The sequence below is a fragment of the Amblyraja radiata genome, chromosome 23, assembly GCF_010909765.2.
Source record: "Amblyraja radiata isolate CabotCenter1 chromosome 23, sAmbRad1.1.pri, whole genome shotgun sequence".
Lineage (NCBI taxonomy): Eukaryota > Metazoa > Chordata > Chondrichthyes > Rajiformes > Rajidae > Amblyraja > Amblyraja radiata.
In genome coordinates, this window is record NC_045978.1 from 15,603,957 (window position 1) to 15,631,243 (window position 27,287).

The 27,287-nt window shown below is 42.1% G+C and overlaps 1 protein-coding gene across 1 annotated transcript; it reads left to right on the forward strand.

Moving 5' to 3' along the window:
* The first annotated feature begins 719 nt into the window (after positions 1–719).
* ccndbp1 (cyclin D1 binding protein 1) lies at positions 720–27,287 on the forward strand. Its single transcript, XM_033041603.1, has 11 exons — positions 720–872; positions 6,733–6,789; positions 7,673–7,752; positions 7,841–7,922; positions 14,309–14,405; positions 15,527–15,600; positions 16,306–16,382; positions 21,130–21,386; positions 23,598–23,658; positions 24,486–24,532; positions 26,136–27,287. The coding sequence occupies exons 1-11, from the start codon at positions 767–769 to the stop codon at positions 26,239–26,241; spliced, it is 1,044 nt and encodes a 347-aa protein (XP_032897494.1). The 5' UTR covers positions 720–766; the 3' UTR covers positions 26,242–27,287.

Consider the following 27,287-nt stretch of genomic DNA (forward strand, 5'->3'; position numbering starts at 1 on the left):
CCGGCTCCGCCCCCACCAGTAGCCCCGGCTCCGCCCCCACCAGTAGCCCCGGCTCCGCCCCCACCAGTAGCCCCGGCTCCGCCCCCACCAGTAGCCCCGGCTCCGCCCCCCCCAGTAGCCCCGGCTCCGCCCCCACCAGTAGCCCCGGCTCCGCCCCCACCAGTAGCCCCGGCTCCGCCCCCACCAGTAGCCCCGGCTCCGCCCCCACCAGTAGCCCCGGCTCCGCCCCCACCAGTAGCCCCGGCTCCCCCCCCACCAGTAGCCCCGGCTCCGCCCCCACCAGTAGCCCCGGCTCCGCCCCCACCAGTAGCCCCGGCTCCGCCCCCCACCAGTAGCCCCGGCTCCGCCCCCACCAGTAGCCCCGGCTCCGCCCCCACCAGTAGCCCCGGCTCCGCCCCCGCCAGTAGCCCCGGCTCCGCCCCCCACCAGTAGCCCCGGCTCCGCCCCCGCCAGTAGCCCCGGCTCCGCCCCCGCCAGTAGCCCCGGCTCCGCCCCCGCCAGTAGCCCCGGCTCCGCCCCCACCAGTAGCCCCGGCTCCGCCCCCGCCAGTAGCCCCGGCTCCGCCCCCACCAGTAGCCCCGGCTCCGCCCCCACCAGTAGCCCCGGCTCCCCCCCCACCAGTCGCCCCGGCTCCGCCCCCACCAGTAGCCCCGGCTCCGACCCCACCAGTAGCCCCGGCTCCGACCCCACCAGTAGCCCCGGCTCCGCCCCCACCAGTAGCCCCGGCTCCCCGCTCCAAGTTGCTGCGGCCGACGGGGAGGACAAGATGGAGGAGCAGCAAGTGGCGGAGGCCTCGCACTGCGCGGATGACTTGCGGCTACCGCTGCGGAATCTGGTGCAGGGACTGCGGGAAGTGGCGTCGCAGCTGCGAGGTGAGTCCTGGTCTAGTGGCGGCTCTCGCCCATCAGGAGGGGCCGGGGCCGGGGCCGGGGACAGGTGATGACTGGTGATGGCCGGTGATGGCCGCCGCCGCCGCCCCCGCTGCTGCATGAAGGGGGTTGTTGGTGTGGGTCTCTACCCGGAATAGACACTCCTGCTCCAGGCTCCCGGTGAGGTGAAGCCTACGACCCCACGGTGCCGGGGACTCCATAAACTCCTTCAGCCTGAGGATCGTGCTGAACTATCCCGGCCATCGGCTTTAACACCACCGTTAGATTAGTTTTCTACACTGAAATCTAATGTACGGCTGTCAAGTTGACTGCGTAAAATATCTTTGTTGTATTTGTTGTAAACAGTCAGTGTTGTAAGCTGACTGTGCCATGCCAAAGCTTTCCTGGCCGGCCTGTCATCATTCCACTGTCCGTAACCTGAACCTATTGAAAATTGTGCTGGTGAATGTTTAAATCCAACTCTGAACAATCATAGAAACACAGAAACATAGAAATCAGGTGCAGGAGTAGGCCATTCGGCCCTTCGAGCCTGCACCGCCATTCAATATGATCATGGCTGATCATCCAACTCAGTATCCCGTACCTGCCTTCTCTCCATACCCTCTGATCCCCTTAGCCACAAGGGCCACATCTAACTCCCTCTTAAATATAGCCAATGAACTGGCCTCGACTACCCTCTGTGGCAGAGAGTTCCAGAGATTCACCACACTCTGTGTGAAAAAAGTTCTTGTCATCTCGGTTTTAAAGGATTTCCCCCTTATCCTTAAGCTGTGACTCCTTGTCCTGGACTTCCCCAACATCGGGAGCAATCTTCCTGCATGTAGCCTGTCCAACCCCTTAAGAATTTTATAAGTTTCTATAAGATCCCCTCTCAATCTCCTAAATTCTAGAGAGTATAAACCAAGTCTATCCAGTCTTTCTTCATAAGACAGTCCTGACATCCCAGGAATCAGTCAGGCAATAATGTCCTTCCTCAGATTTGGAGACCAAAACTGTACGCAATACTCCAGGTGTGGTCTCACCAAGACCCTGTACAACTGCAGTAGAACCTCCCTGCTCCTATACTCAAATCCTTTTGCTATGAAAGCTAACATACCATTCGCTTTCTTCACTGCCTGCTGCACCTGCATGCCTACTTTCAATGACTGGTGTACCATGACACCCAGGTCTCGCTGCATCTCCCCTTTTCCTAGTCGGCCACCATTTAGATAATAGTCTGCTTTCCTGTTTTTGCCACCAAAATGGATAACCTCACATTTATCCACATTATACTGCATCTGCCAAACATTTGCCCACTCACCCAGCCTATCCAAGTCACCTTGCAGTCTCCTAGCATCCTCCGCACAGCTAACACTGCCCCCCAGCTTAGTGTCATCCGCAAACTTGGAGATATTGCCTTCAATTCCCTCATCCAGATCATTAATATATATTGTAAATAGCTGGTCTCCCAGCACTGAGCCTTGCGGTACCCCACTAGTCACTGCCTGCCATTGTGAAAAGGACCCGTTTACTCCTACTCTTTGCTTCCTGTTTGCCAGCCAGTTCTCTATCCACATCAATACTGAACCCCCAATGCCGTGTGCTTTAAGTTTGTATACTAATCTCTTATGTGGGACCTTGTCGAAAGCCTTCTGGAAGTCCAGATACACCACATCCACTGGTTCTCCCCTATCCACGCTACTAGTTACATCCTCGAAAAATTCTATAAGATTCGTCAGACATGATTTACCTTTTGTAAATCCATGCTGACTTTGTCCAATGATTTCACCACTTTCCAAATGTGCTGCTATCCCATCTTTAATAACTGACTCTAGCAGTTTCCCCACTACCGATGTTAGACTAACTGGTCTGTAATTCCCCGTTTTCTCTCTCCCTCCCTTCTTAAAAAGTGGGGTTACGTTTGCTACCCGCCAATCCTCAGGAACTACTCCAGAATCTAAAGAGTATTGACAATCCTGTGTCAATTATTTATCTTTTGTTACTGATGTTGGAATGCTTAACCTTTTTAATGCTTAATCATGTAGCCAGATTCATAAGTGACTTTTGGCACCACAACAGCCTTACAGCCTTTCGAGAGATTCTCCAATTGGTACATTTGCTCCACTATTGGCAGCTGAGATATCTGGCTGCTAACGTTTAAGATTCCCGACTTAAACACCTGTCTCTGCATTTTCCCTCAAGGTGCTGCTTAAAGCATTATTTTGATTCAGCATTTGGTCACCTGCACTGTTTTGGGGAAGCTTCAGGAGAATTAAACAACATGGCCCCTCAAGCCGACTCTGCCATAGATTCAGATTCGGATTTACATAATAAGACACAGTGCTGGAGTAACTCGGCAGGTCAGCAAGCAACTCTGGAAGACAGGTGACATTTGGGTCAAGCCTTCAGACTGATTGTGGTGTGGAGTGACAATAGACAATAGGTGCAGGAGTAGGCCATAGGCCCTTTGAGCCAGCACCGCCATTCAACGTGATCATGGCTGATCATCCCCAATCAGTACCCCGTTCCTGCCTTCTCCCCATATCCCCTGACTCCGCTATCTTTAAGAGCCCTATCTAGCGCTCTCTTGAAAGTATCCAGAGAACTGGCCTCCACTGCCCTCTGGTCAGAGAATTTCACAGACTTACAACTCTCTGTGAGAAAAAGTGTTTCCTCATCTCCGTTCTAAACGGCTTACCCCTTATTCTTAAACTGTGGCCCTTGGTTGACACCATTTAGATAGTATTCTGCCTTCCTGTTTTTGCTACCAAAGTGCATAACCTCACATTTATCCACATTAAACTGCATCTGCACCAACCTGTCCAAGTCACCCTGCATTCTCATAGCATCCTCCTTACAGTTCACACTGCCACCCAGCTTTGTGTCATCTGCAAATTTGCTAATGTTACTTTGAATCCCTTAATCTAAATCATTGATGTATATTGTAAATAACTGCGGTCTTAGCACCGAACCTTGCGGTACCCCACTAGTCACTGCCTGCCATTCTGAAAGGGACCCGCTAATCCCTACTCTTTGTTTCCTGTCTGCCAACTAATTTTCTATCAGCACTCTACCCCCAATACCATGTGCCATAATTTTTCCCACTAATCTATGTGGGACCTTATCAAATGCTTTCTGAAAGTCCAGGTACACTACATCCACTGGCTCTCCGCTGTCCATTTTCTTAGTTACATCCTCAAAAATTTCCAGAAGATTAGTCAAGCATGATTTCCACTTCGTAAATCCATGCTGACTCAGACCGATCATGTTACTGCTATCCAAATGTGCCGCTTTTTCATCTTTTATAATTGACTCCAGCATCTTCCCCACCGCCGATGTCAGGCTAACTGGTCTATAATTCCCTGTTTTCTCTCCCCTGCCTTTCTTAAAAAGTGGGATAACATTAGCTACCCTCCAATCCACAGGAACTGATCCTGAATCTATAGAACATTTGAAAATTATCACCAATGCGTCTACGATTTCTATAGCCACTTCCTTAAGTACCCTGGGCTGCAGACCATCAGGCCCTAGGGATTTATCAGCCTTCAGTCCCATCAGTTTACCCAACACCATTTCCTGTCTTATGTGGATTTCCTTCAGTTCCTCCGTAACCCCAGAACCTCTGGCCACTAGTGCACCAGGAAGATTGTTTGTGTCCTCCTTAGTGAAGACGGATTCGAAGTACCTGTTCAACTCATCTACCATTTCCTTGTTCCCCATAATAAATTCACCTTTTTCAGTCTTCAAGGGTTCAACTTTGGTCTTAACTATTTTTTTCCTCTTCACATACCTAAAGAAGCTTTTACTATCCTCCTTTATATTCTTGGCTAGCTTACTTTCATACCTCATCTTTTCTCCCTGTATTGCATTTTTAGTTATCTTCTGTTGCTCTTTAAACATTATCCAATCCTCTTGCTTCCCGCTCATCTTTGCTACGTTGTACTTCTCTTTTATTTTTATACTGTCCCTGACGTCCCTTGTCAGCCACGGTCACCCCTTATGCCCCTTACTCCCCTTGGAATCTTTCTTCCTCTTTGGAATGAACTGATCCTGCATCTTCTGTATTATTCCCAGAAATACCTGCCATTGTTGTTCCACTGCCATCCCTGCTAGGGTATCTTTCCAGTCAACTTTGGCCAGCTCCTCTCTCATGGCTCCATAGTCCCCCTTATTCAATTGTGGAAAGAAAGTTGGAAGAGAGGAGGGGCAGGGCAAAGCCTGGCAAATGATAGATGGGTGAGTTATAGCGTCACAGCATGGAAACCGGCCCTTCCGCCCAACTTGCCTCAGCTAACCAAGAAGACCCATCTACTCTGGTCCTATCGGCCCGCGTTTGGCTCATATTTCTCTAAACCTTTGCAATCCATGTACCTGTCCAAATGTACATGTACTGCCCAAACAAACATACACAAACAGGTGGGAGACCATGTTGAGGGATGGATTTGTGAGTTGCTGCAGTGCTGCTGCTGGTGACTGTCCTTGACACCAGCTGAAATCTTGCCCCGTTAAACCCAGGGAGAATACATTCTAGTTTGCATGTGATGTTCATTTTGCGAATCTTATCTGGGGACATGTCATTCGAGATAGGATCAAGTTAAATCTGTTAATATCATCTTTATTATTATGAATAACAAAACAAGGTTTAAAATACCTCTCCAGACGATCTATTCCTGTGGGGCAACCTACCTCTGCCCCGGCATCATTAACCGCATGAAAACTCGGTTCACGGCCGCATTTCCGACGTGAGCTCGTAGTCATATAGTACAAGAATGGGTTCTAAGGCTCACTTGCCCATGACAACCGATATGCCCCATCTATGCTAGTCCCACCTGCCCATGTTTGGCCCATATCCCGCGAAACCTTTTCTATCCATGTTCCTGTCCAAATGTCCTTTAAATGTTGTTATACCCGCTTCAACTACTTGCTTTGGCAGCTCACTCAATACACCCACCACCCTCTTTGTGGAAAAACCTGCTCAGTTTCCTATTAAATCTTTCCCCTCTCACCCTAAACCTATGTCCTCTGGTTCATGATTCCCCTACTCTGAGTAAAGGATGCTCTGCATTCACCCTATCTATTCCCCAGGAGTTAATTTTTGCCTTAAAACGCAGATCTAACAAATTTATGATGTCATATTTGGTGATTTGAGATGATTTCTTGTTCATAATGATACATATATGCAACTTTCCTATTTTAAAAGCTATTTATAAAACAGAATTACAAGATTGCACACTTGATTTTAAGTTTCTGATTAACTGGCTTCCATCATTTGGAATAGGAGTCTTGTTGGTCACAGTGTCTTAGTGAATTACATGGGGTAAACTTTGGCTGTTTATCCATGAGTATCCAGTGCTAAGAGGATTGACGGGTTAGTTATGTGTGTGATTAGTCGTGGTAATAGACGTGCGAGATGATATGGGTGATATTTAGGCAATTGAGGAATGTCAATTGCATTGAGGAATGCAAACAGTATAGAACAGCAACTTCAGAGATAAAAAATTGGAGGGATGGATGATGTTGAGTGAGTCACAAGATGCCCACCTTTTGACTGGTTTATGCATGGGTCAGGATCTAAGATTCATCTCTTACAACCAGCATTTTGCTGAACTTAAACCAAACATTAACAACATTAACAATTGCTCCTTTTGTGTTCTAAGTATGGAGATGGGCAGTGCAAGTGCCACAAAAAGCCAGTGTGGGATACAAGAGTAAGATGAGGAAGAGACAATGAGTTGAGGTATGAGCTCTTGGCCCCATGACAGAAATTGAATAGCTTGGTATGAATGGCTTTTAACGTGTTGCATTGTCATTTCTATTTTGTGAATCTAAAGTAGCATATTAATACAATCTTTTCTCTTTACAGAGGGAGAATCGTGGACATTGGAAGATTTTGACTTGCAATTCTTCTGGAAAACTCTAGGTCTGGTATTTACTGCATTTCATTGTCTCTGCACTGCATTTCGTTGTCTCTGTACTGTACACTGACAATGACAATTAAAGTTGAATCTGAATCTGATCTGAATCTGAATCTTAATATAAAATTGCAGAATTGTGAATGGTATAAAGTATCTATGTAACTTTCAGTGTTCTCCACAGATACGATAAGTCTAAACATGGTGGAGGATACATTTTGAAGTTGCCTATTCATACACCAAAAAGGGGGTTTGAGTTTTTGAGTAAGGTATATTTTTATGTGTATTACCAGCACAGAAAAGATAACAAGATAACAAGTGAAAGGTGTAGTGGAAATTAGTTTGCTTATCTGTTCTTACAAACTTTTTGTTGATTTGAAACATTATGAAGAGTTTCCATTCTCAGTATTTGTGCTCAGCTCAAATTTGTAAGTCAATTGTGGTGAGTCAATTGACTTTGACTAAATTGCGCAGTGGATTCAACATTACACAGAACTATCCAGATCCTAAATATTTTATAGCAATGTAAAGTTTAATTTTAAATACGAGGATTTAATTTTTGAAAAGATAGCATTCAATGGACTGCAAGCAGATTGCTATTTAAATCATGTTATGATTCACAAAGTCTTAGAAATTTTATTATGGCATTTTTCCCCACACTTTAACTGTACCTACTTTCTAAAAGCAAGTAAAATATAGTGAGATACTTATTGTGAATGGGGATGTATTTTTGTGGAGGATATTTGCATGAAAAGTAGTGATGTTTCTGCTTCAATAATAAATTGTTTGAAATGTTTTAGGTAATTACCTCCCTTTTTTCATTTGATGTGTTGATACTACAAGATGTAGTTTCACAAAACATCGTGTGACCCTGATCTCTTTTTCTTCCAGGTGAGTGTTTCAAAGCAGTATCTCAGGAAGCCACAAAGCTAAGTTTGGCTTTTTCAAAGCCACCTCTGCCATCTGTACAAGTAAGTGCATAGGTTAAGATTCAGATTATGATCTCTGCAATCGCTGAGGTACACCCAAATTGTACTTACTGGTGTTTTTTTGTGCCAGGACTGCCAGAAGCTCACTGCTGAAATTCAGAAGAGCATCCTTAATGTAGCCAGTGTGTATTACTGGTTACCAAAGAGTCAAGGCAAGTGGTACTGACAAGACTCCAAATATATGCATTTAAATGTTACCAATGCACTAATGAATATATGCAGGAGGCAGAAATATGCCCAGTGTTTTATATTTGTAATTTTTAGTTGATATGATTTGAGCAACTGTTCTGTTGCTCAGTGTAAAAATTGTAAAGGCTCAAAATTATAGAGCGTTGCTTTTGTTAATATATATCGTGTCCTGGTAGGATGGAGTCCTCATCTACAGAATATTAAGCATGGAAATCTCACAACATCTCTCTTATGCAAATTGAGTTCACACAGTCTAATTTTATTCCAAGTACAGTTCTTTTCACAGATGTTCCATAAGACCCAATTGGTGCTTTTTTTTGTTGTCTCAGAACCACACAGAAATCAATTTGCTTGAGTTTCCAAATCAAGATGCCTTGCTATCAGATTATAAATGCTTAAAACATCCAGAACCCCTGGGCCAAGGTTGATGAGATAAGGGCCTTTCAAGTCTTCTTGAGGTAGGTAGATAGATAGATAGATAGATAGATGGATAGATGGATAGATGGATAGATGGATAGATGGATAGATAGATAGATAGATAGATAGATAGATAGATAGATAGATAGATAGATAGATAAATACTTTATTAATCCCCTTATTCAGGGGAAATTCTGATGTCCTTGCAGCACACTAGTAAAAATACAACACAGTATTCATAAAGAAATTCAACACCAAAACATCCCCCCACAGTGATTCCCACTGTGGGGGAAGGCACAAAGTCCAGTCCCCATCCTGTTGTCCACCCATAGTCGGGCCTATTGAGGCCTCCACAGTCGCCGCCACGGCGCCCGATGTTCTCGCCGGGTGATGGTACTCCGGCGTCGGGAGAACCCCCAGCAGCTTGGGGTGCCAGGAACGGCCGCCTTCCCACCGGAGCCTGCAGCTTCCAAGCCAACAGACCACGCCAGACGGAGCTCCGCACACTGGTGATCTCGGCGAGATGTAAGTTCAAACGTCGCAGCTGGCCGCTCCGCAGTACCGCGGCTCCACGATGTTTTCCTCGGCGGTACCAAGCATACTGGAGTCCCAGCGCGGCGACCCAGGAAAGGCATCGCCCGCTCCGCAATAGCGCTCCAGCGCTGCACTGCCGCCAAAGCCGATGTTCTGCGCCGCCGCCGCCAACGCCGACGTTCTGCGCCGCCGCCAAAGCCGATGTTCTGGCCAGGTCCCCTCAGGGAAACGTCGCTCCAGGACCCGCTGGTAGGCCGCGAGGACAGGTTGCAATTGTATTGCAACCTGACGTATTGCAATAGTATAATCAATCAATCCTTGTTTTGGTTTATCATAGGCTTATGAGAGGATCATTCCGTAGTCTGATAACAGTGGGAAAGAAGCTGTTCCTGATTTTGGTGGTACATACTTTCAAACCTTTGTGTTTTCTGCACAATGGAAGAGGAGGGAAGAGGGGATGATTAGGGTGCACATTGCCTTTAATTATGTTAGCTACTTTCCCACTGTAGTGTGAAGGGTAGATGGTGTTGGTGCGCTTTCTTGTCTGCAGCTTCAATGTGGTTGGTCCAGGCCCAATTGTCGGCGATATTTACATTTAAGAATCTGAAATTCGCAACCAACTTCACTTCGGCAACATTAATACCGACTGGGGCATGTACACATGTCCAGAATAGCTAACTCTTTCATGTTGCTGACATTGAAGGAGAGGTTGTTGTCATGTCACATTTTACTAAATATTAAAAGCCATGTTTTTGCTTGCCTATTATTAATCTCCCAAAATCTTAGCATGGTATTCATGGTTTTCGAACCTCGACCTTAATCCAGCTGGGTTGGCATCCAAATAATTTCTTAGTACATTTACTTTGTAATTTATTTTGAGGCAACTGTGAAGAATATAGTGATAAAGAATAATATTCATTTAAAATGGGTGAAGACTGTCTAGGCATTAATGCAAAGAAAGATAGTGAAATTAATACCAAAGGAACCAGCAGGTGGCTTTTCGGAGGCCAAAAGTGTGAAAATGTGGAATGGATGTCAAAACAAAACACCAATTAACGGCATACTATAAAGTAAGTGTATATGGAACAATAGATGGTTGACGTTCCATTTTCAGAAACTGAATTGATACATTTCCTCGAAGATGAATTACCGCAAATAATTGTTTACTTATTAGCAATTTTGTTGAAAGTTGTGCATTTAGCGTAATAATGTAACCATTAATTTGTGTTTTATAACCATCCATGAAGTGAATAGTATTTGCAGTCATATTCTTGTCACTGTCAAAAATTGCAACAGTACAGACTGATACGGTGATGCCTAGGGTGATAGGAGTGGATATTGGAAAGACAGTGTCCTCCATAATGTTTGGGGCAAAGACCCATCATTCATTTATTTGCCTCTGTACTCCACAATTTGAGATTTGTAATAGAAAAAATCACATGTGGATAAAGTACACATTGTCAGATTTTGTTAAAGGGTATTTTTATACATTTTGGTTTCACCATGTAGAAATTACAGCAGTGTTTACACATAGTCCCCCCCCCCCCCCATTTCAGGGCACCATAATGCTTGGGACACAGCAATGTGATGTAAATGAAAGTAGTCATGTTTAGTATTTTGTTGCATGCAATGACTGCTTGAAGTCTGCGATTCATGGACATCACCAGTTTAGTTTAGAGATACACCGAGGAAACAGGTCCTTCGCCCCACCGGGTCCGCGCCGACCAGCGATCCCCTCACATTAACACCATCCTATACCCACTAGGGACAATTTTTATATTTACCAAGCCAATTAACCTACAAACCTGTACGTCTTTGGAGTGTGGGAGGAAAACGAAGATCTCGGATAAAACCCGCGCAGGTCACGTGGAGAATGTACAGACAGCACCTGTTGTTGCTGGGTGTCTTCTCTGGTGCTGCTCTGCCTGGCCTGTATTGCATCCATCTTTAGCCTATACAATACAATACAATACAATTTTATTGTCATTTGAGCCTCAGTGAGGCTCAAACGAAATTCTGTTTCCACAGCCATACAAACAAAGACAATTCCTAGACATACACACAATTTAGTTCACACAAACATCCATCACAGTGAACCCACTGTGATGGAAGGCAAAGTCTTTTCTCTCCCCTGTTCTCCATGTCTCTCCCGATGTCCAAGCCCCAGGCGGGCGATGCTAAGTCCCACGGCCATTTTAGGCCGTGCCGGGCGATTTACGGCCCCGCTCCCGGTCTAAAAGTCTCGAAGTTGGAGCCCCCGGCGGGCGCTGTAATGTCCCACGGCCATGAAGCCGTGCCGGGCGATGTATGACCCCGCTCCGGGTCATTCCAACCCCGCGACACGGGCTGAAGAAGTCGCGTTGCGGGAGCTCCGGGAAGCGGTCTCTCTCTCCCCCCGGACCCGCGAGCTCCCGATGTCCCAGCCCACCGGACCTGCGACTGCGTTGCTGGAGCCTCCGAGCCCCAGGAGTCGAGTCGCAGCAGCGAGTCACCACCGCTCTCCACGTTCCGAGACCGGCCAGATGGTGAGTAGTCCGCAGCCTCCCGAGCCCCCGGGTCGTTCAGGTTGAAGGCCGCTCCACGGTGCTAGGCCCCAACGACAACGGAGACCCGACAGGGAAAAGGTCGGGTCTCCCAGACAGGGAAGAGATTTAAATTGTTTCCCCCTGCCCCCCCCCCCCGCCCCCCACATATACACATTTAAAACCAGTATTAAAAAACACCAAACACTACATTTAACTAGACAAAAATGTTGGGGCTAGTCCCCTTCAATTTTCTCTTCAGCATATAAAAGGCATGCTCAATTGGATTCAGATCGGGTGATTGACTTGGCCACTCGAGAATTGCCATTTTTCCGCTTTGAAAACCTCCTTTTTGCTTTAGCAGTATGTTTGGGATCATTGTCTTGCTGCAGAATGAACCGCCTGCCAATGAGTTTTGAGGCATTTGCTTGAACTTGGTTCAAACAAAACTAGATAGGATGTGTCTATGCACTTCAGAATTCATTATGCTTCTACCATCAGCAGTTGTATCATCAATGAAGATAAGTGAGCCAGTACCTTCAGCAGCCATACATGCCCAGGCCATAACACCCCCACCACTGTGTTTCACAAATGCGGTGGTATGCTTTGGATCTTGAGCCTTCTCTCCTCCATAGTTTGCACTTGCCATCACTCTGATATAAGTTAATCTTATACCACCAGGGACTCCACACGATTGGCAGCCTCGCCAACAGTCTGTCTGTTTTTCGTCTGATTTTTGTTATTTTTAGTGTGTTTTAAAGTTTGTGTAAATGTTCTCAGATTTTTTTATGTGGGGGAGGAGGTAGGGGGAACTTTTTTTTTTCTTTCAATCTCTTACCCTGCTGGAGATGCGATTGTTTTCTGGGTTGTATCTCCGGTCACTCTGCGGCCTAACATCGTGGAGCTGGAGGCCTTGCTCGGGACTGACTTGGAGCCCCACCGCAGGGGCGTGGACTTACCATCGGAGTTGAACCCTTGCCTGTGATCGCTGCAACCACAGCCTGCAAATTTTACCATCGAGAGCTCGCAGTCTTGGGTAGAGACCAGAGATATCAGGAGCTCCAACGTCACAGAAAGTTTCGACCAGCCCCGACCCGGGGTCCGATCACCGGAGCGGGGGAGCTGAGATTCCCCCCCGATGCAGGAACTTGATCGCGCCAACAAGTTGGGCCTGACCGCCAGCTACGGGAGTGCAGATCATTCCGTCAACAGAGGGCTCGAGGCCCCCGACTGTGGGAGAGCTAAGGGAAGAGATTTGTACTTTTTTTTGCCTTGGATCATAGTGAAGAATGTGGAGCAGTCACTGCAGTGGATGTTTATGTTAAAATGTGTTTTGTGTGTTCTGTTGCTTTTTATTTGTATGACTGAGTTGGCAAATGAAATTCCTCATATGTTGCAAAACATACTTGGCTAATAAAGTATTATTGTATTGTATCTTCGTCTAATCTGTCCACAATACCTTTTTTCAGAACTGTGGTTGCTCTTTTAATTACTTCTTGACAAACTGTAACCTGGCCATCCTATTTTTGCGGCTAACCAGTGGTTTGCATCTTGCAGTGTAGCCTCAGTATTTCTGTTCATGAAGCCTTCTCCAGACAGTGGTCATTAATAAATCCACACCTGATCTGTCGGACAGGTTTGGGGATTTTTCTTTATTATAGAGAGAATTCTTTTGTTGCCAGCTCTGGAGGTCTTCCTTGGCCTGTCAGTCTCTTTGCGATTAGTAAGCTCTTTCTTCTTACTGATGTTCCAAACTGTTGATTTTGGTAAGCCTAAGATTTGGCTGATGTCTCTTAACAATTGTATTCTTGTTTCCCAGTCTCATAATGGTTTATTTGACTTTCAATGGCACATCTTTGGTCCTCATGTTGGTAAACAGCAATAAAAGTTTCAAAGGTGATGGAAAGACTGGAGGAAAGGTTAGGTGCTGAACGCTCTCTTATACCTGCATTAAGGCAACTGCCAGCGACTATCATAGTCATAGCAGGTCGCCGAAAAACGGGTGACAACCTACGACAACACCTACGTCAGGAGAAGTTGAGCTCCGCTCATTGGCGTCAAACCCACTGTCGCCAAAAAATTTTCAACATGTTGAAAATTTGGCAGCAACCAGAAAGACGCTACGACTACTCCCGGCGAACATGTGGTGACAAACTAGTCGCCTGTAGTTGCCTAAAAAATCGCCAAAGTGGGACAGGCCCATAATAGACAATGGAAACAGTTTTTTTTTCTTTCTTGGATGGTTTTTTACCAAGACGGTTTTATTTTTGCTGGTCAATTTCCAAAATAACTTTTAAGTGATTCCAGTTCTTAATCAAAATCGTGTCACAACCAATTTGGCCTGTAAACAAAGAACTGCAGATGTTGGTTTATAAAAATAAAAACAACAAAGTACTGGAGTAACTTAGCGCATCAGGCAGCATGGAGAACATGTGTAGATGACATTTCGGACCGGGACCTACCTTCTGACTGATTGTAGAGTGTGGGAAGAAAGCTGGAAGAGGGGGGCAGGACAAAGCCTGGCAGGGTTTTAAAAAAAAATGTAGTAGAATGGAGGGGCAGGATAAACTGGGAAAAAGATTCTGGCTGTCTACCCTATCTATGCCTCACATAATTTCATATACTTGTATTAGGTCTCCCCGCAACTTCTGGTGTTCCAGAGAAAAGAATTCAAGTCTGTCCAACATCTCCCTGTAGTTAATACCCCCTAATTCAGGCATCTTTCTAATAAACGTTGTTGTTTTATAGCAGAACTAGCTGTACTTGAAATCTTTAGTATGATTTGTGTTATTTAGCTAAAATACAGAATGGATCGAAAATAATCAATCAAGGGTAAATTTCGATGTTTAATAATTGGATTTCTTTTTTAACCTCAGGCTTGACTTTACGTCGATTAGTTCGAAATGCCACCAAGGACGTAGTGGAGGGAGTTATTCAACTATTGAATGTGATACTGAGCACACCACTTCAAAGGTTCTAATATTTAAATCTAATTTAAATCTATGCATTTGTGTTGAAAATTTGAAGGTGTGAAAAACAAACTTTCATTGGTGTTTAAAATTGTAAAAACAGTCTTTTTTTAAATCCACTACTTTCTAATGAAAACAACAAATGTTATGAATAAACAATTGGGTAAGGCAGCATCCGTGGGATGAGAAATTGAATTAATGTGTGAGGATAAAGGCATTTAGACTGGAAAAGAGGGAAAACAATTACATTTAAATTGCGGCAATGACGGTACAAAGGATCGATGCACTGATGGTGACAGTTAATGACAAAAGAGTGTAAAATGCTGGGCTGCGGGTCATGACAGCCAGACAGGCTGCGCTACTGATAGGGAGCCTGAGCCAGCATCGTAGGTGGATGTGTAAATGACTAGTTTTGACACAGAAAGTGAGTTACGATGTTGTACAATTCTGGTTCTTGACCATTTTCACTTCCCTTCTCATTCCCATACCAACCTTTCTGTCCTGGGCCGTGTGCATTGCTGGGAGTAAGACCACACTCGATCTTGAGGAAAACCACCTCTGAAGAAAGGTCTCGACCCGAAATGTCACCTATTCCTTTTTTCCAGAGGTTCTGCCTGACCAGCTGAGTTACTTCTGCTTTTTGTGTCTATCACATCTAGGGTATGGACATTGAACTCTCCAATTTTAGGTAACAACCCCCAAAATCTCCCTTTATTTTTTCCCTCTTCTCCCTGTGCCCATCTGAATGCGCACCCATTTCTCCCATAATTCTGCCCCCCTTCCATCCATGCCTTTCCACCGAGAGCGAGGGCAGCCACTTGAAAAATGTGATTGTATTGTTCTCTTTCTTATTTCTTATTTTGATTTGTATTTTGAATCTTAGTTTTTAGTAAGTGGTTTCAAGTAATCAGTTTGAAGGGGTCAAGGAAAGAGCGTTCACGTCACGGCCCTGTTTTTACCAATCTTTCCCCCACCACGCTTTGTACTGATGTGTATATGAGGGAATTTTCTTTGTGAAGTAGAATAATAAAATTGCTAACAATTTGGGTACAATGTAGTTTCTAATAGTGTTCAATATTAAATTGCACCTATGCCTGATTTGTAAGTGTAGTTTGTTTTTTTCAGTTTGTCCCAGGACCAACTGACATCCACGGGTGGAGTCTGGGAAGCGTGTGACAGGTTTTCCAAGATACCAAAAGGTAATGCAGATTTCAAATTGCAAACCAAAGTGTTTCTCCATCAGAAGGCCAATGGAAAATGGTGATCTGGAAAACAAGCAAAAGACCTTTTGATGTATTGGACACTATTCATCATATTAGTTTCAGGGAAACTTCGGTAAAGCTCAACATTTCACATCTCTCGTGTTCATCTATCACACTTTCTAATTATCCATGTCTCTGCAAAGATTTAATTGTTATCGTATGCAAGCGACAAAGTACGGTACAGATATTTTTCCAAGGCTGTCAACCTATTTGAATGGAAATTTGTTTGGAGTTTAACTTAATGCTTGACTTTTAAATATATCCTTTGTTCCTTGGACATTTGATTACATCAGATACAGGTCCATGTCATAATAGATGTATTTAGCATTTTATGTTGTTTTTTGTTATGCTAATATTTTACTCTTATTTGTGTTTAAGTTTGAAACCCTTGCGTATTATATTGCAAACATTATACAACATGTCACTTGATTGTGTAGATTGTTTGGTTTTTAAGACATTAGGCACAAGTTCTCCTAAAATGTAATTTTGAATATTGTTTATAGAGAGTCATGTGTATCTTCATGTTATTTTTACGTACACATGGCCCTGTAAAAAATAGCATTTAGATTGTGATACTTGTCAGGTTTGCCTAGTTTAATTGAACCTGTCTGACACACTAATCTGTTTTGAACTTCCCCACAGATAATCATGCAGCTGTTCTATCCCTGATGTCCACTTACTCTGCTATTGTCGAAGATGCTTTGGAAGAAATGAAACAGGTGCAGTCTAATAGCATAAATTTAATAAATTATTTTGATGAGTGTGCATTCCTGAAGGATATTGCAGATAGGGAAGGAATATTCAGATTTGCTCTCTGATATGGGAAAATTGAATTACCTGGAAAATTAGGTGTTTTCATTTGAGCATTGCACAGTACAGTAGAATATAGTCAATTTAAAAATGAAAAAATGTTGAAACATGTATTTGAGTGGAAAAGAGCATCTACTGAGTAAAAACTTAAAGGTGGTGAATGGACTATTCAAGATGAGGATTGTATTTATAGGATTTGGAGTTGAGGAAGAAGCAATGCGTAGATTAGATTAGATTAGATTAGATTAGATTAGATTAAATTTGAATGTGAAGGAGTTGAACAAGTGTAGGAATACTGTGCATGGATTTGTTGCTTTGATACAACATAAATGCTTTTTTGGACCAATGTTTCCATGTTATAAATTCCATATATGAATAAAAATGATTTAAAAATTATACTTCATAGAATATGAATGATAAGATTATATAATTTCACAACATAACAAGAGGACATTTGGCCCAACCTATCCACACTGACAGTGTTACCCAATACCTTGTCCATCGCTCTCTATGCCCAAGTTATTCAAGTGTTTATCTATATGCTTCTTAAATGCTGCCAGTGACCCAGCTTCAACCTCTCTCAGGCAGTGCCTTACAGCTACTTCCCTTGCTCTGGATGAAGAATGACCCCTCATAACTTCTGAGTCTCCTTCCCCTTTACCTTAATCCCGTGTCTTCTAGTTTTATTTATCTCTGATATAGGGGAATGGTTCCTGTATTCTTCTCTATCTATATCCCTTGTAATTTTCTACATCTCAATTGTGTCTCTTTTTAAATTCCTCTGCTCTAGGGAGAAAATTCCCAAACTTGTCCCGTCACTCCTCATAACTGAATTAGTTCATCCCAGGCAACATCCTGATGAATCTGTTTTGCATTGTTTCCAGCGCTATCACATCGTTGCTATAGCTTGGTGACCAGAACTGCACACAGTAGTCCATCTGAGGTCTGACCAAGGTTATATAAAGTTGGAGCATTACCTCCCTACTTCTGCAATCAACGCTGACTAATGAAAACACAAGATAATGCAGATGCTGGAATCTTGAGTAAAATAAAACAAAGTGCTGGAGGAACTCAGCGGGTCAGGCAGCATCTTGGAGGGAATGGTCAAATGACATTTCTGATCGGGACCCTTTGTCCAAACTGATTGGAGCACGGGAACGAAAGGTGGGGGGAGGGTGCCTGACTAATGAAGGCCAGTATCTTGTATGTCTTCCTAAATGTTTTTTCTATCTGTGTTGCCAACTTCAACTTGCACGAACTCTGAGGTCCCTCTTTGTCAATACGCCCAGTCATGGTGCATGTCCTAGCCTCAAAGTACATTACCTCACTTTTGCCTGTATTAAAGCAATCTGCCATTTTCAGCCCATCTTACCAAAACATCAATACCTTCGACAATGTGAACAACTTTACCCATCTTCATATCATATGCGGGCCTAGCGATCGTGCCTCCCACATCTTCCTTCCATACTATTAACAGTAAATAACCATTTGCTGTCCTCCAGTCATCTGGGACCACACTTGTATCCAGTGAAGTTTTCAAAATCTCAGCCAGAGCACCAGCAATTTCTTCCCCTGCATCCCATAGCAGCCTGGAATAAGTCCCATTCCGTGCTAGGTTTTCACCCACCTTTAAACCCGCCTAGGCATCAAGTACCCCTTCTTTATTGATGGAGACATGCACACGACTTTCATCTAACTCTTTGTTTAATTATCCAATTAGAAAGTCTGTTTCCTTTGAGACTACTGTTGAAAAGTATTTATTTAGGAGCTCGTGCATACTTTCTGGCTGCAAAAACAGATTGCTCCTTTTGTCCTTAAAGGGCCTTACTTTTTCCATTTGATCAACCACCTGTAAAGAGTTGTTGAATGGTTCCACTATCATTTTTGTGACCATTTCTAATATTTATCCAATTCTGTATTGAACTTGTTCTGCCATCATTTCAGACTGTGTACATTCTTATTTACAACAACCTGATATTTATAGATCTTTTCCCAATTGTCTTAAATTTGAGTGTGTTACTGAGCCTTCTGCTGCAGAAAATAGATTTTCTGTGTTTAATGTTTCCAAACAGCCACAACTCTCAACATGTTTACATACGTTTATTAAGCTATTCTGTTCCAAAGGGAACAATTTTGTACATGACACTGAAGTCTCAAATTCTTAGTACAATTGTGGTAATTTTTTGCACCATTCATGGTTTTGTCCTTGTTCCTAATGTGCAATATTGGGAATTGTATACCTTGTCTTATTCCTTCCCTTTGTATTCTACACTTTTATTTCTAAAAGGGTGTACCTTCTATTTTGTTTTACTTTAATTTATTCTACCATCTTTAAAACTTTTGAACAGGCATTCTCACATTTCTCTATCCAGTCACCATTTAAATTTATGCCATTAAGCTTATTTTGTTCCATTAGCACACCCAGCACAGTTTTTGGTAACATGTAAAATAATGTTCCTATTGCTCAGTCTATGACCTGCTGGTCAAATGTTTCCCTCTGTAATTTTCTCCGTAATTGAGTTGTAAATTTCAGCAAAGGCTGAAGTTCCAATACGCTTTTTAAAATTTTTTGTGAAATTTTATTTAAAATTATTAAAAAAATTATTTACAATCTGATTTTGAAACATTGATTTCCTTGAGTTACAGGATTAGGGAGCGCCCTCATATAGTTTATTATAGCTTCTTATTTCTGTTGCTCATCCAATAATGTCACTTCTAAGAGTTTAGGAGAATTGTTGACATTTGCGACCTCTGGAGTGGAGCTAATTAGTTGCTTTAGGTTTCAACAAAAGTCTATGGCACACAAATCATATGTGATGTTGAGCTGAATGTTTTTTCTTCTGTGAACTACCATCATGTCAAGAAAGAAGCTCTAAAGAGTAGATCTCTGACCTTCTTATTTTGAACACTTGGTGGCAGCAAGGATTACTCTTTAGAGGTTACCATGGCACTTAAAAGTAGGAACCGGTGTAGACATTTTAAGATTACTGTGTTGATTGCGAGCACTGCTAATCCTCCTGAGCGCCATTTTCTAGTATTATCTCTAACCTTTAGTTTTCCAGACATTAAATTAAATTCAGTCTTTAAAAGAAAAATCTATGTTTTCATTCATTTAAATTCTGGAGAATTAAGGGCAATTTAGTTTGTACACTAAAAAAACTGTACAGTATCAATAAAGTTGAACAAAACCTAAGAATTTGATGTACAGCATTGCTGATCAGCATATAGCAACATTTAATGAAAACAAAATAATTATGAGATACATTACAAAAGAACGTAATTTCTGAAGTTCATTAATCATAGGAGCAGAATTAGGCCATTCAGCCCATCAAGTCTACTCCAATCATGACTGATTTACCTTTCCCTCTCAACCCCAGTCTCCTGCCTTCTTCCATAACCCTTGACCCTTTACTAATCAAGAATCTGTCAATCTCCACCTTAAAAAAATACCTAATGACTTGGCTTCCACAGTCGTCTATGGCAATGAACTCCACAGATTTACCTCCTTCTGACTAAAGAAATTCCATCTCATCTCCTTTCTAAAGGTACGTCCTTTTATTCTGAGTTTGTGCCCTCTGCTCCTTGACTCTCCAACTAGTGGAAACATCCTCTCCACATCCACTCTATCCAGGCCTTTCACTATTTGGTAAGAATGTAACCTAGGTAATATCATGCTCCAATTATGGATCTCTTTTCAAATCAGATGCAAAAAACGTTCTGTTCATCTGGTTATATTGACACCAGAAACATTACAGCCAATACGGAGCTTGACTAATCTTATGGTCTAGGTTAAAGTAAAATTGGTATGCATATAACCCAACAGTAAATACTCTTAGTAATTGTAAAATAGGATCCAGCTAAGTGGTGCTTTAGATGTTCCAATGGTTACATAGTCTTTTATTAGACTGAGATACAAGAAATCCAGATCAGAAAGAAGAAAAAAGAGTTCCAACCCAAAACATTGCCTGCCCCATTCCCTCCATAGATTCTGCCCAGCCCGCGGACATCCTCCAGCAATTTGTTTGTTGAAATTATTAGATTAATCTAGTTTCCGTGAGTTAAGGGATAGCTTCCAATTAAGATGGAATCCAATGATGTGTGTATGGGGAGGTTACATGGTTTTGCAGCAGTTATTTGAATCTCAGAATGTAGGGAGGTTAGCCGGACTTTCTTTGTAAGTAATCAGGAGGGGAGGGAGTTGTGACCTAGACACAAAAGGACCCTGACCAGAGGTGTTGTCCATCCATTTCTCTCCACAGATGTTGCCTGACATGTTGAGTTCCTCCAGCAGTTTATGTTTAGCTTAAGATTCCAGCATCCGGAGTTCCATATGTCTATAATTCTAAATTGTCTGTTTGCTGATTATGAAATTAACTTAATGATTCGTATTTAACATATCTGAGTAGTGCCCTTCGACCACCTGGTGAAAAAGATCCAACTCTCAAATTCATTCTAGCATCATTGCTGCCTGTGTATTGAATCGTGCAATCTTCAATTAGATAATGAGCATTTGACCATGTTTCTGCGGTAAATGCATCAATCAACAATATCTGACCGAGAATGAAATTGAAAGAAATTAATTTTGTAACAGCTAATCTACTCCGAAGATTTGAATGTATCTGTGCTGTAGAAATAATCGTGATGTGTAATTGGCAGGCTCAACATGCAGATAATGCAGATCCATTCAGTAACATTTTTGAAGATGACGATTCCTACTTGCGAGAAAATCGGGACACTTACTGGTCAGAAGAAGACAAACAGGTCATAGCTCCTTGTTTGGGACTACTGAAAGCAGCCAAAGCATGTTTGAAAAAAGTCTCCGAAGCTGTTAAAAATCATGGAAAGGTAGACACGTTGCAAAACATAACACAGTTGGATGATCTGGGTGATGTCACCAATGAAATTAGCCCCAGGTAAGATTTTAATTGCTGATTACAAAATTCTTGCAAATATTGTTTTGTGATGTCCTGGCATGTAGACACAGGTGACAAACAAATAATGAAATACAAAGTCGAGTCTGTCAACATTTTGAGCCTGACCGAACATGATTAATTCTTAAATCCTTACATTGGCTCCCTGTATGTCAGAGAATTGATTTTAAAATCCTGCTGCTCACCTATAAATCACTACATGGTTTAGGGCCAAAGTATAGCACTGACATGCTTCCACTATATAAGCCTTCTAGACCGCTAAGATCTTCTGAAACCAATCTGCTAGTGATTCCCAGAGTAAATACAAAACATGGAAAAGCAGGATTTAGTTACTATGCATCAAATAGCTGGAATAAACTTCCTGAAGATTTAAGACTTGCCTCAACTTTGACCACTTTTAAAACAAGACTGAAAACTTTTATGTTTACTTTAGCTTTCAGCTAAATCTTAACTACATTGCACTTTTAACTTTTGCACTTTTTATAATGCATTTTTAATTTTGCTTTTCTTTTCTTTTAGTTCTTCTATTTTATTTCATTTTATTATTTCATTTATTGTATGACATGTTTTTATGTGAAGCACTTTGAGTCTGCCTCGTGTATGAAATGTGCTATATAAATAAAGTTGCCTTGCCTTGCCTTGCCTTAATATGATCTTAGTTTTAGTTTAGTTTAGTTAGAGATACAGCGCAGAAATAGGCCCTTCGGCCTACTGAGTCCATGCTGACCAGCGATCCCTGTACACTACCACTATCCTACACACACTAGGGACAATTTACAATTTTACCAAGCCAATTAACCTACAAACCTGTACGTCTTTGGAGTGTGGGAGGAAACTGGAGCTCCCAAAGAAAACTCAGGGAGAATGTACAAACTTCATACAGACGGCACCCGTAGTCAGCATCGAACCCGGGTCTGTGGGGCTTATAAGGCAGCAACTCCACCATTGCGCCACCATGCCATCACTTCCATCACAATGGAAAATTGCCTTTTGTGTATTGGTGAGTGGCAAAATCTCAGACGTGATTGATGGGAATATGGGCAAAATAAAATGGATTCCATGTGGTTTATGATCAGCTTGGATTCAGTAAGCTGAAGGTCCTGTTTCTGTGCTGTATTCGGTTATTTTTGGGCCTCAAAAGAAAATATCTTAAATTTTTCCTGCCATCTTTTTATCACCAAAATGGTAAATCTGTGTGGAGATGCTGACTGAAGAGAACATCTTTCCTCTATCCTATTTAAACCAACCTATTCAAATTCTCCAACATTGATTTCTCAATATTAGGTAACAATCCATCCTTTTTTTCACCCCTTCTCTTTCTGGTGCCCCACCGTGGTGTGCACCCACTAACTCATCTCTCCCCCCCCCCCATTCCCCTCTCCTCTGTCCCCTTTCCCTGCCTTCATATTTCACCTTTTCTTATCTGACGCCCTTTTGTCTTCTTTTCATCTCTAGCCTTTGTCTACTCACCTGCCAATTAAAACTTTCCCTTCACCTGCACCCGCCTATCATTTCCCAGGCTTTGTTCCACCACCACCTTTCCCCCCAAATTTCTCCCCCGACTACCATGAATCTAAAGAAGTGTCCCAAGCCAAAACATCTGCCTCCAGAGATGTTGCCTAACCTGCTACTAAGTCACTCCAGCACTTTAATTTTTTTAATTGTAAACCAACATCATGTCTTTCAAACCAGCCGTACTTTTGTGTGTCATGATCAAATTTCCAAGTAGTCTTTATTTAAAAAATGACTATCCTAGTTTCTGCAATTTAGTCTTACAGCTGAAATTCCTTACCCCAGGAACTGATAGTTTTTTTTTCCTGCATCTTCCAAGATATTACCGTCCTTACTGAAGTTGGCTGACCAAAATTAGATGCACTGCAGTTGTGGCCTAACCAGTCTTTCACATGGCATTATGAACATTTATGATTATCATCTGCTTATAAATGGACTTCTTTGCTTGATATTTCATTTGAAAGGTAGATGCATGTAACATAAGCCCTGTATTCAAACTTTATCTCAGTGTTAGCAATTACCACTGGTTCAGACAGTGATAAAATTATACATTTTAATCTTCCGAATACATATTTCTGCTTAGACATTCACCCAACTATCATCATTTTTATTGGTGTTTAAACAATATACTGTGTTGAGTTAATTTGAAAATAGTGTTGATAAAGTTTTCTCTTTTTATAGTGTTGATGAATTGGTCTTAAGTCTTTATCCTCCAATGAATTATATCACTGTTCAAATGAATGTGAGTAGCACTCTTCATCTTGAAATATGTTGATTCTGATGTACATTGATTTCATGTATGTAATGTTTACAGGAATACAACAATAAATTAGGCAATGTGTTATGTGTCTGGATGTCATCCCATTTATCTTAATTAGCATGGGTGAGTGTGTGTGTTTGTTATAGGTGCTGTTTCATCTCTGTTGTCTGCATCTTTAATCTAGAATTAGACCAAGGGGGACCCGTTGGGTCTCGTCCCCTCAACGCACGATTCGATTGCGGGGGGCTGCGGCGTCACACACACACATGGGGGGGGGGGGGGAGAGAGCGAGGTGGAGGGGGAGGGGAGGGGGACGGGACCCAACGGGTCACCCTTGGTCTAGTTATAATATAAAACTCTGATCTTGGATGTGGATGTATTTATTTGCTTGTGGATTTTGAAGTTAATGAGCTTAATGAGCATTGACATCACAATGGCTCAGCTCCTCGTGGAGAGCTGCACAGTTTTCAACGCGATGCCTGCTGGGCACTTTTTTCCAGGAGTGACGTCACCACCCTAAAAAGAAAATTATGGGGACAAAGGCTGTTAACGCCATTTCATCTGCTTCTTTTAAACTGAGTACATGGATCATTGTTTTCTAAAAGAAAAAGTTCTGATTTTTAAATCTTTCTGATAAACAAAAGGAATTAATTAAAACTCATAATCTCATCTCTGCTATTCAATCATCACCCATTGTCTTCTAGATTAACTAATGAACGTTTTTTTGCTATAGGAAATGTTACATTTATATATGATTGTCTTACGGATCAATGGGAAGCTTAAATTTTGTAATTTTATTTTTGTATTAGGCTGTGAAGGTTGCTTCTGTGTTGAAAAAATCACTGGAAATAACCAAGTGAGTCAAATATTTGTTGAGGGAATTGTACCTCTAGTATTCCCATTTTCAGTTCATTTTTCTTAAATGATGTGATGTCACTAATTTGATTCATCTCCGTGGATTTGCGCAGACTTTGAAATTCGGTTTAAAATTAAAATCTGTCTAAATCTCCGCTATAAATGACTTTCTGCGAGACTGAGTGCGTGGAAATCCGCTGAGTCAATTGTAGCGGAAAGCATGTACGCGGGTGCGGACCGACTGTCTTTGCATGCGCACCTCTCTGGCTAGCGCTCAGCTCCGCACACGTAGAGTAGCGGATTTCCTATGTCCCTAGGCCCTACCGTACTGGGGTTGGGGTGGGGAGCACAGAGTTACGTACGCAACGCTCACAATGTAACTGTACGGCCTTGGTACGTACGTGCGTACTCCATCCAGCCAAATTCCGTGGATCCGACAGTACAAAATGTATAAATATGTAATTTTCAGCGAGTCATCCATTAAGTAATTAATCAGAAATGAAGGTAAGTGAGCTCATATTAGAAGCACATGTTGCGCAAAAAGGGAGTTTGTATCAAGACTTGGAAGCCCTATGAAAGATAATGGGAATACATCGCATCCATCTAGTACATGACTTGTTACAGTTTTAAAATATAAGACTGTTTCATTTGAAAAACAAAAGCATTCAAGTGTATGTCATACACTACAATGTTCTTCCCGTGTAAAGGATACTTCTCTCTAATTAGAGTAAACAAGCAAGGAACACAGGCGTGCCGTCTGGGTAGGCAAGGTAGGCACTGCCTACCCTGACTAAAATTATAAAATGGTAATTATTAAATATAAATAGTAAAGGCACGGGAGAATTATGCCTACCTAAGAGATCGATCTAGGAACATTTCCTTTTTCATATTGGATCAGACTCTTTTCCGTTGCAAGATGTGCTTGAAGAGAAACATTTAAAAAAAAAACAATGCAGAGAAGAAATACATCAGTCACTATAAATTATATGGTCTCATACCATTTTCTTCCCCAGTTAATATGGTTTCTAAATGCATTGGTTGGATTGCATAATACTTAAGGGATAGAGTTCTTCATAGCGTGGGAAGTACTTTTTAATTTGGATATTAAATTCTTGCAGCAACAATTCACACACCTATACTCACAAGAACATGTAGAACCTGTTCATCTAATAAAGGTTGACACACACACACACGCCCTTTTCATCCCAATTTAAAACTGACTTTTATAAGGCAAAACTGTTGAGGGAGGGTGGAGATTTTAATTGAGCAGCAGTTTTAATTTGACAAAGGAGGTTGTAATGTGGTTATTGGTAAATGAGTATTATTTGGCATTGCCAATTATGTTAAAATTACATTTAATCAAATTTATAATTGATTTTTAAACTTGGAAGGTGTGGGCACTTTGTACACAATGGACACTTTTCAGTATTTTGTAGTACCACAGTTTCATGAGCTAGGTAGACACAAAATGCTGGAGTAACTCGGCGGGACAGGCAGCATCTCTGGAGCCATGGAATGGGTGACGTTGGGTCAAGACCCTTCTTCAGAGCTAATTCTCATGTTTCTCAGAGTTTTGTGAGCTAATTCTCTTTTCTTTGGCATAGATCCAGTCACGTGTGCCTCGAATCAGAGAGCAACTGGTTGCAGTTCTTAAGCGGAGCAATTGATCACAATATGGACAAAGTGAAAGATTTAACACATGGTTCTTAGCTTGTAAAAGGAGTTTACCGTTACCTGTCACTTACAGAGAACAATAATGGACTGAAAAAGCATATGTTTGTTCTATTCAGGAAACTCAACCGGTAAATAAACACTGTGGTCAATACTTTAATTGTCGATATGACTGTGTTTGTATGCCTGTGATCTATCTCCAGGGTAACCAAAGCATCTTAATTTAAAAATTGTCTGAATATTGATTCTTTAAATGCACTCTGATCTAGCATTGTTGTATATTGGCATGAATTCTGTTCTGAAGAAGAAAGAGTGCCTTTTGTTCTTTGAAAATTGCAGTAATATTTTAACATCAAATCCAGATTTATTTTAGTTTTTGAGATAGGTTTTATCTTTCCATCAGAAATGCACAAAAGTCTTCTGTGTCTAATAAGATTTACTATGTATTACTTTAGTCTAAATTAGTCCAGTTTCCATAAGATGCATGATCACAGCATAGAATATATTTAGTTTAGTTTTGAGACACTGCATGGAAATAGGCTCTTCAGCCCACCAAGGCCCTACCAACCATCAATCACCTGTTCATACTTGTTCTATGTTATTTAACTTGCATTCACTCGCTACACATGAGGGGCAATTTGCAGAGGCCAATTAACCTAACATCCCACAAGTCTCTGGAATGTGAGGAAACCCACACGGCCACAATGACAACATGAAAACTCCACACAGACAGCATCAGGGGTCAGCATTGTACCTGGGTCTGTGGTGGTGTGATGCAGCAGTGCTACCAGCTGCACCACTGCACCACCTACATCTTATCTACTGGGGTAAATTATGGAATTTAATTCATGGGCAGAAGGATAACATTTAAGACAGTCAGAAAGTTTGCTGTGAAATTAAGTCTTCCATATAGACTAAAGAAAATGTACATTTTTTATGAGCTTTATTAAAGTTTATTCTGTTCTTGATTATCAAATTGTATTATTGTTTTTTTAACATCTTGTTCTTGTCCTGTCGAAATTCACAGTTTGGAATTTTGAACAAAGGTTTGACTGATTTGAAATTAAAGACCATATTGCACAATG

Bases quoted from the DNA above. Each gene is read 5' to 3' on its own strand.
- ccndbp1 (XM_033041603.1), top strand. From the start codon at position 767: ATGGAGGAGCAGCAAGTGGCGGAGGCCTCGCACTGCGCGGATGACTTG. The intron at 6,790-7,672 runs GTCTGGTATTTA...TTTTTCTTCCAG, and splicing joins ATTCTTCTGGAAAACTCTAG to GTGAGTGTTTCAAAGCAGTA. The intron at 24,533-26,135 runs GTGAGTCAAATA...TCTTTGGCATAG, and splicing joins AAATCACTGGAAATAACCAA to ATCCAGTCACGTGTGCCTCG.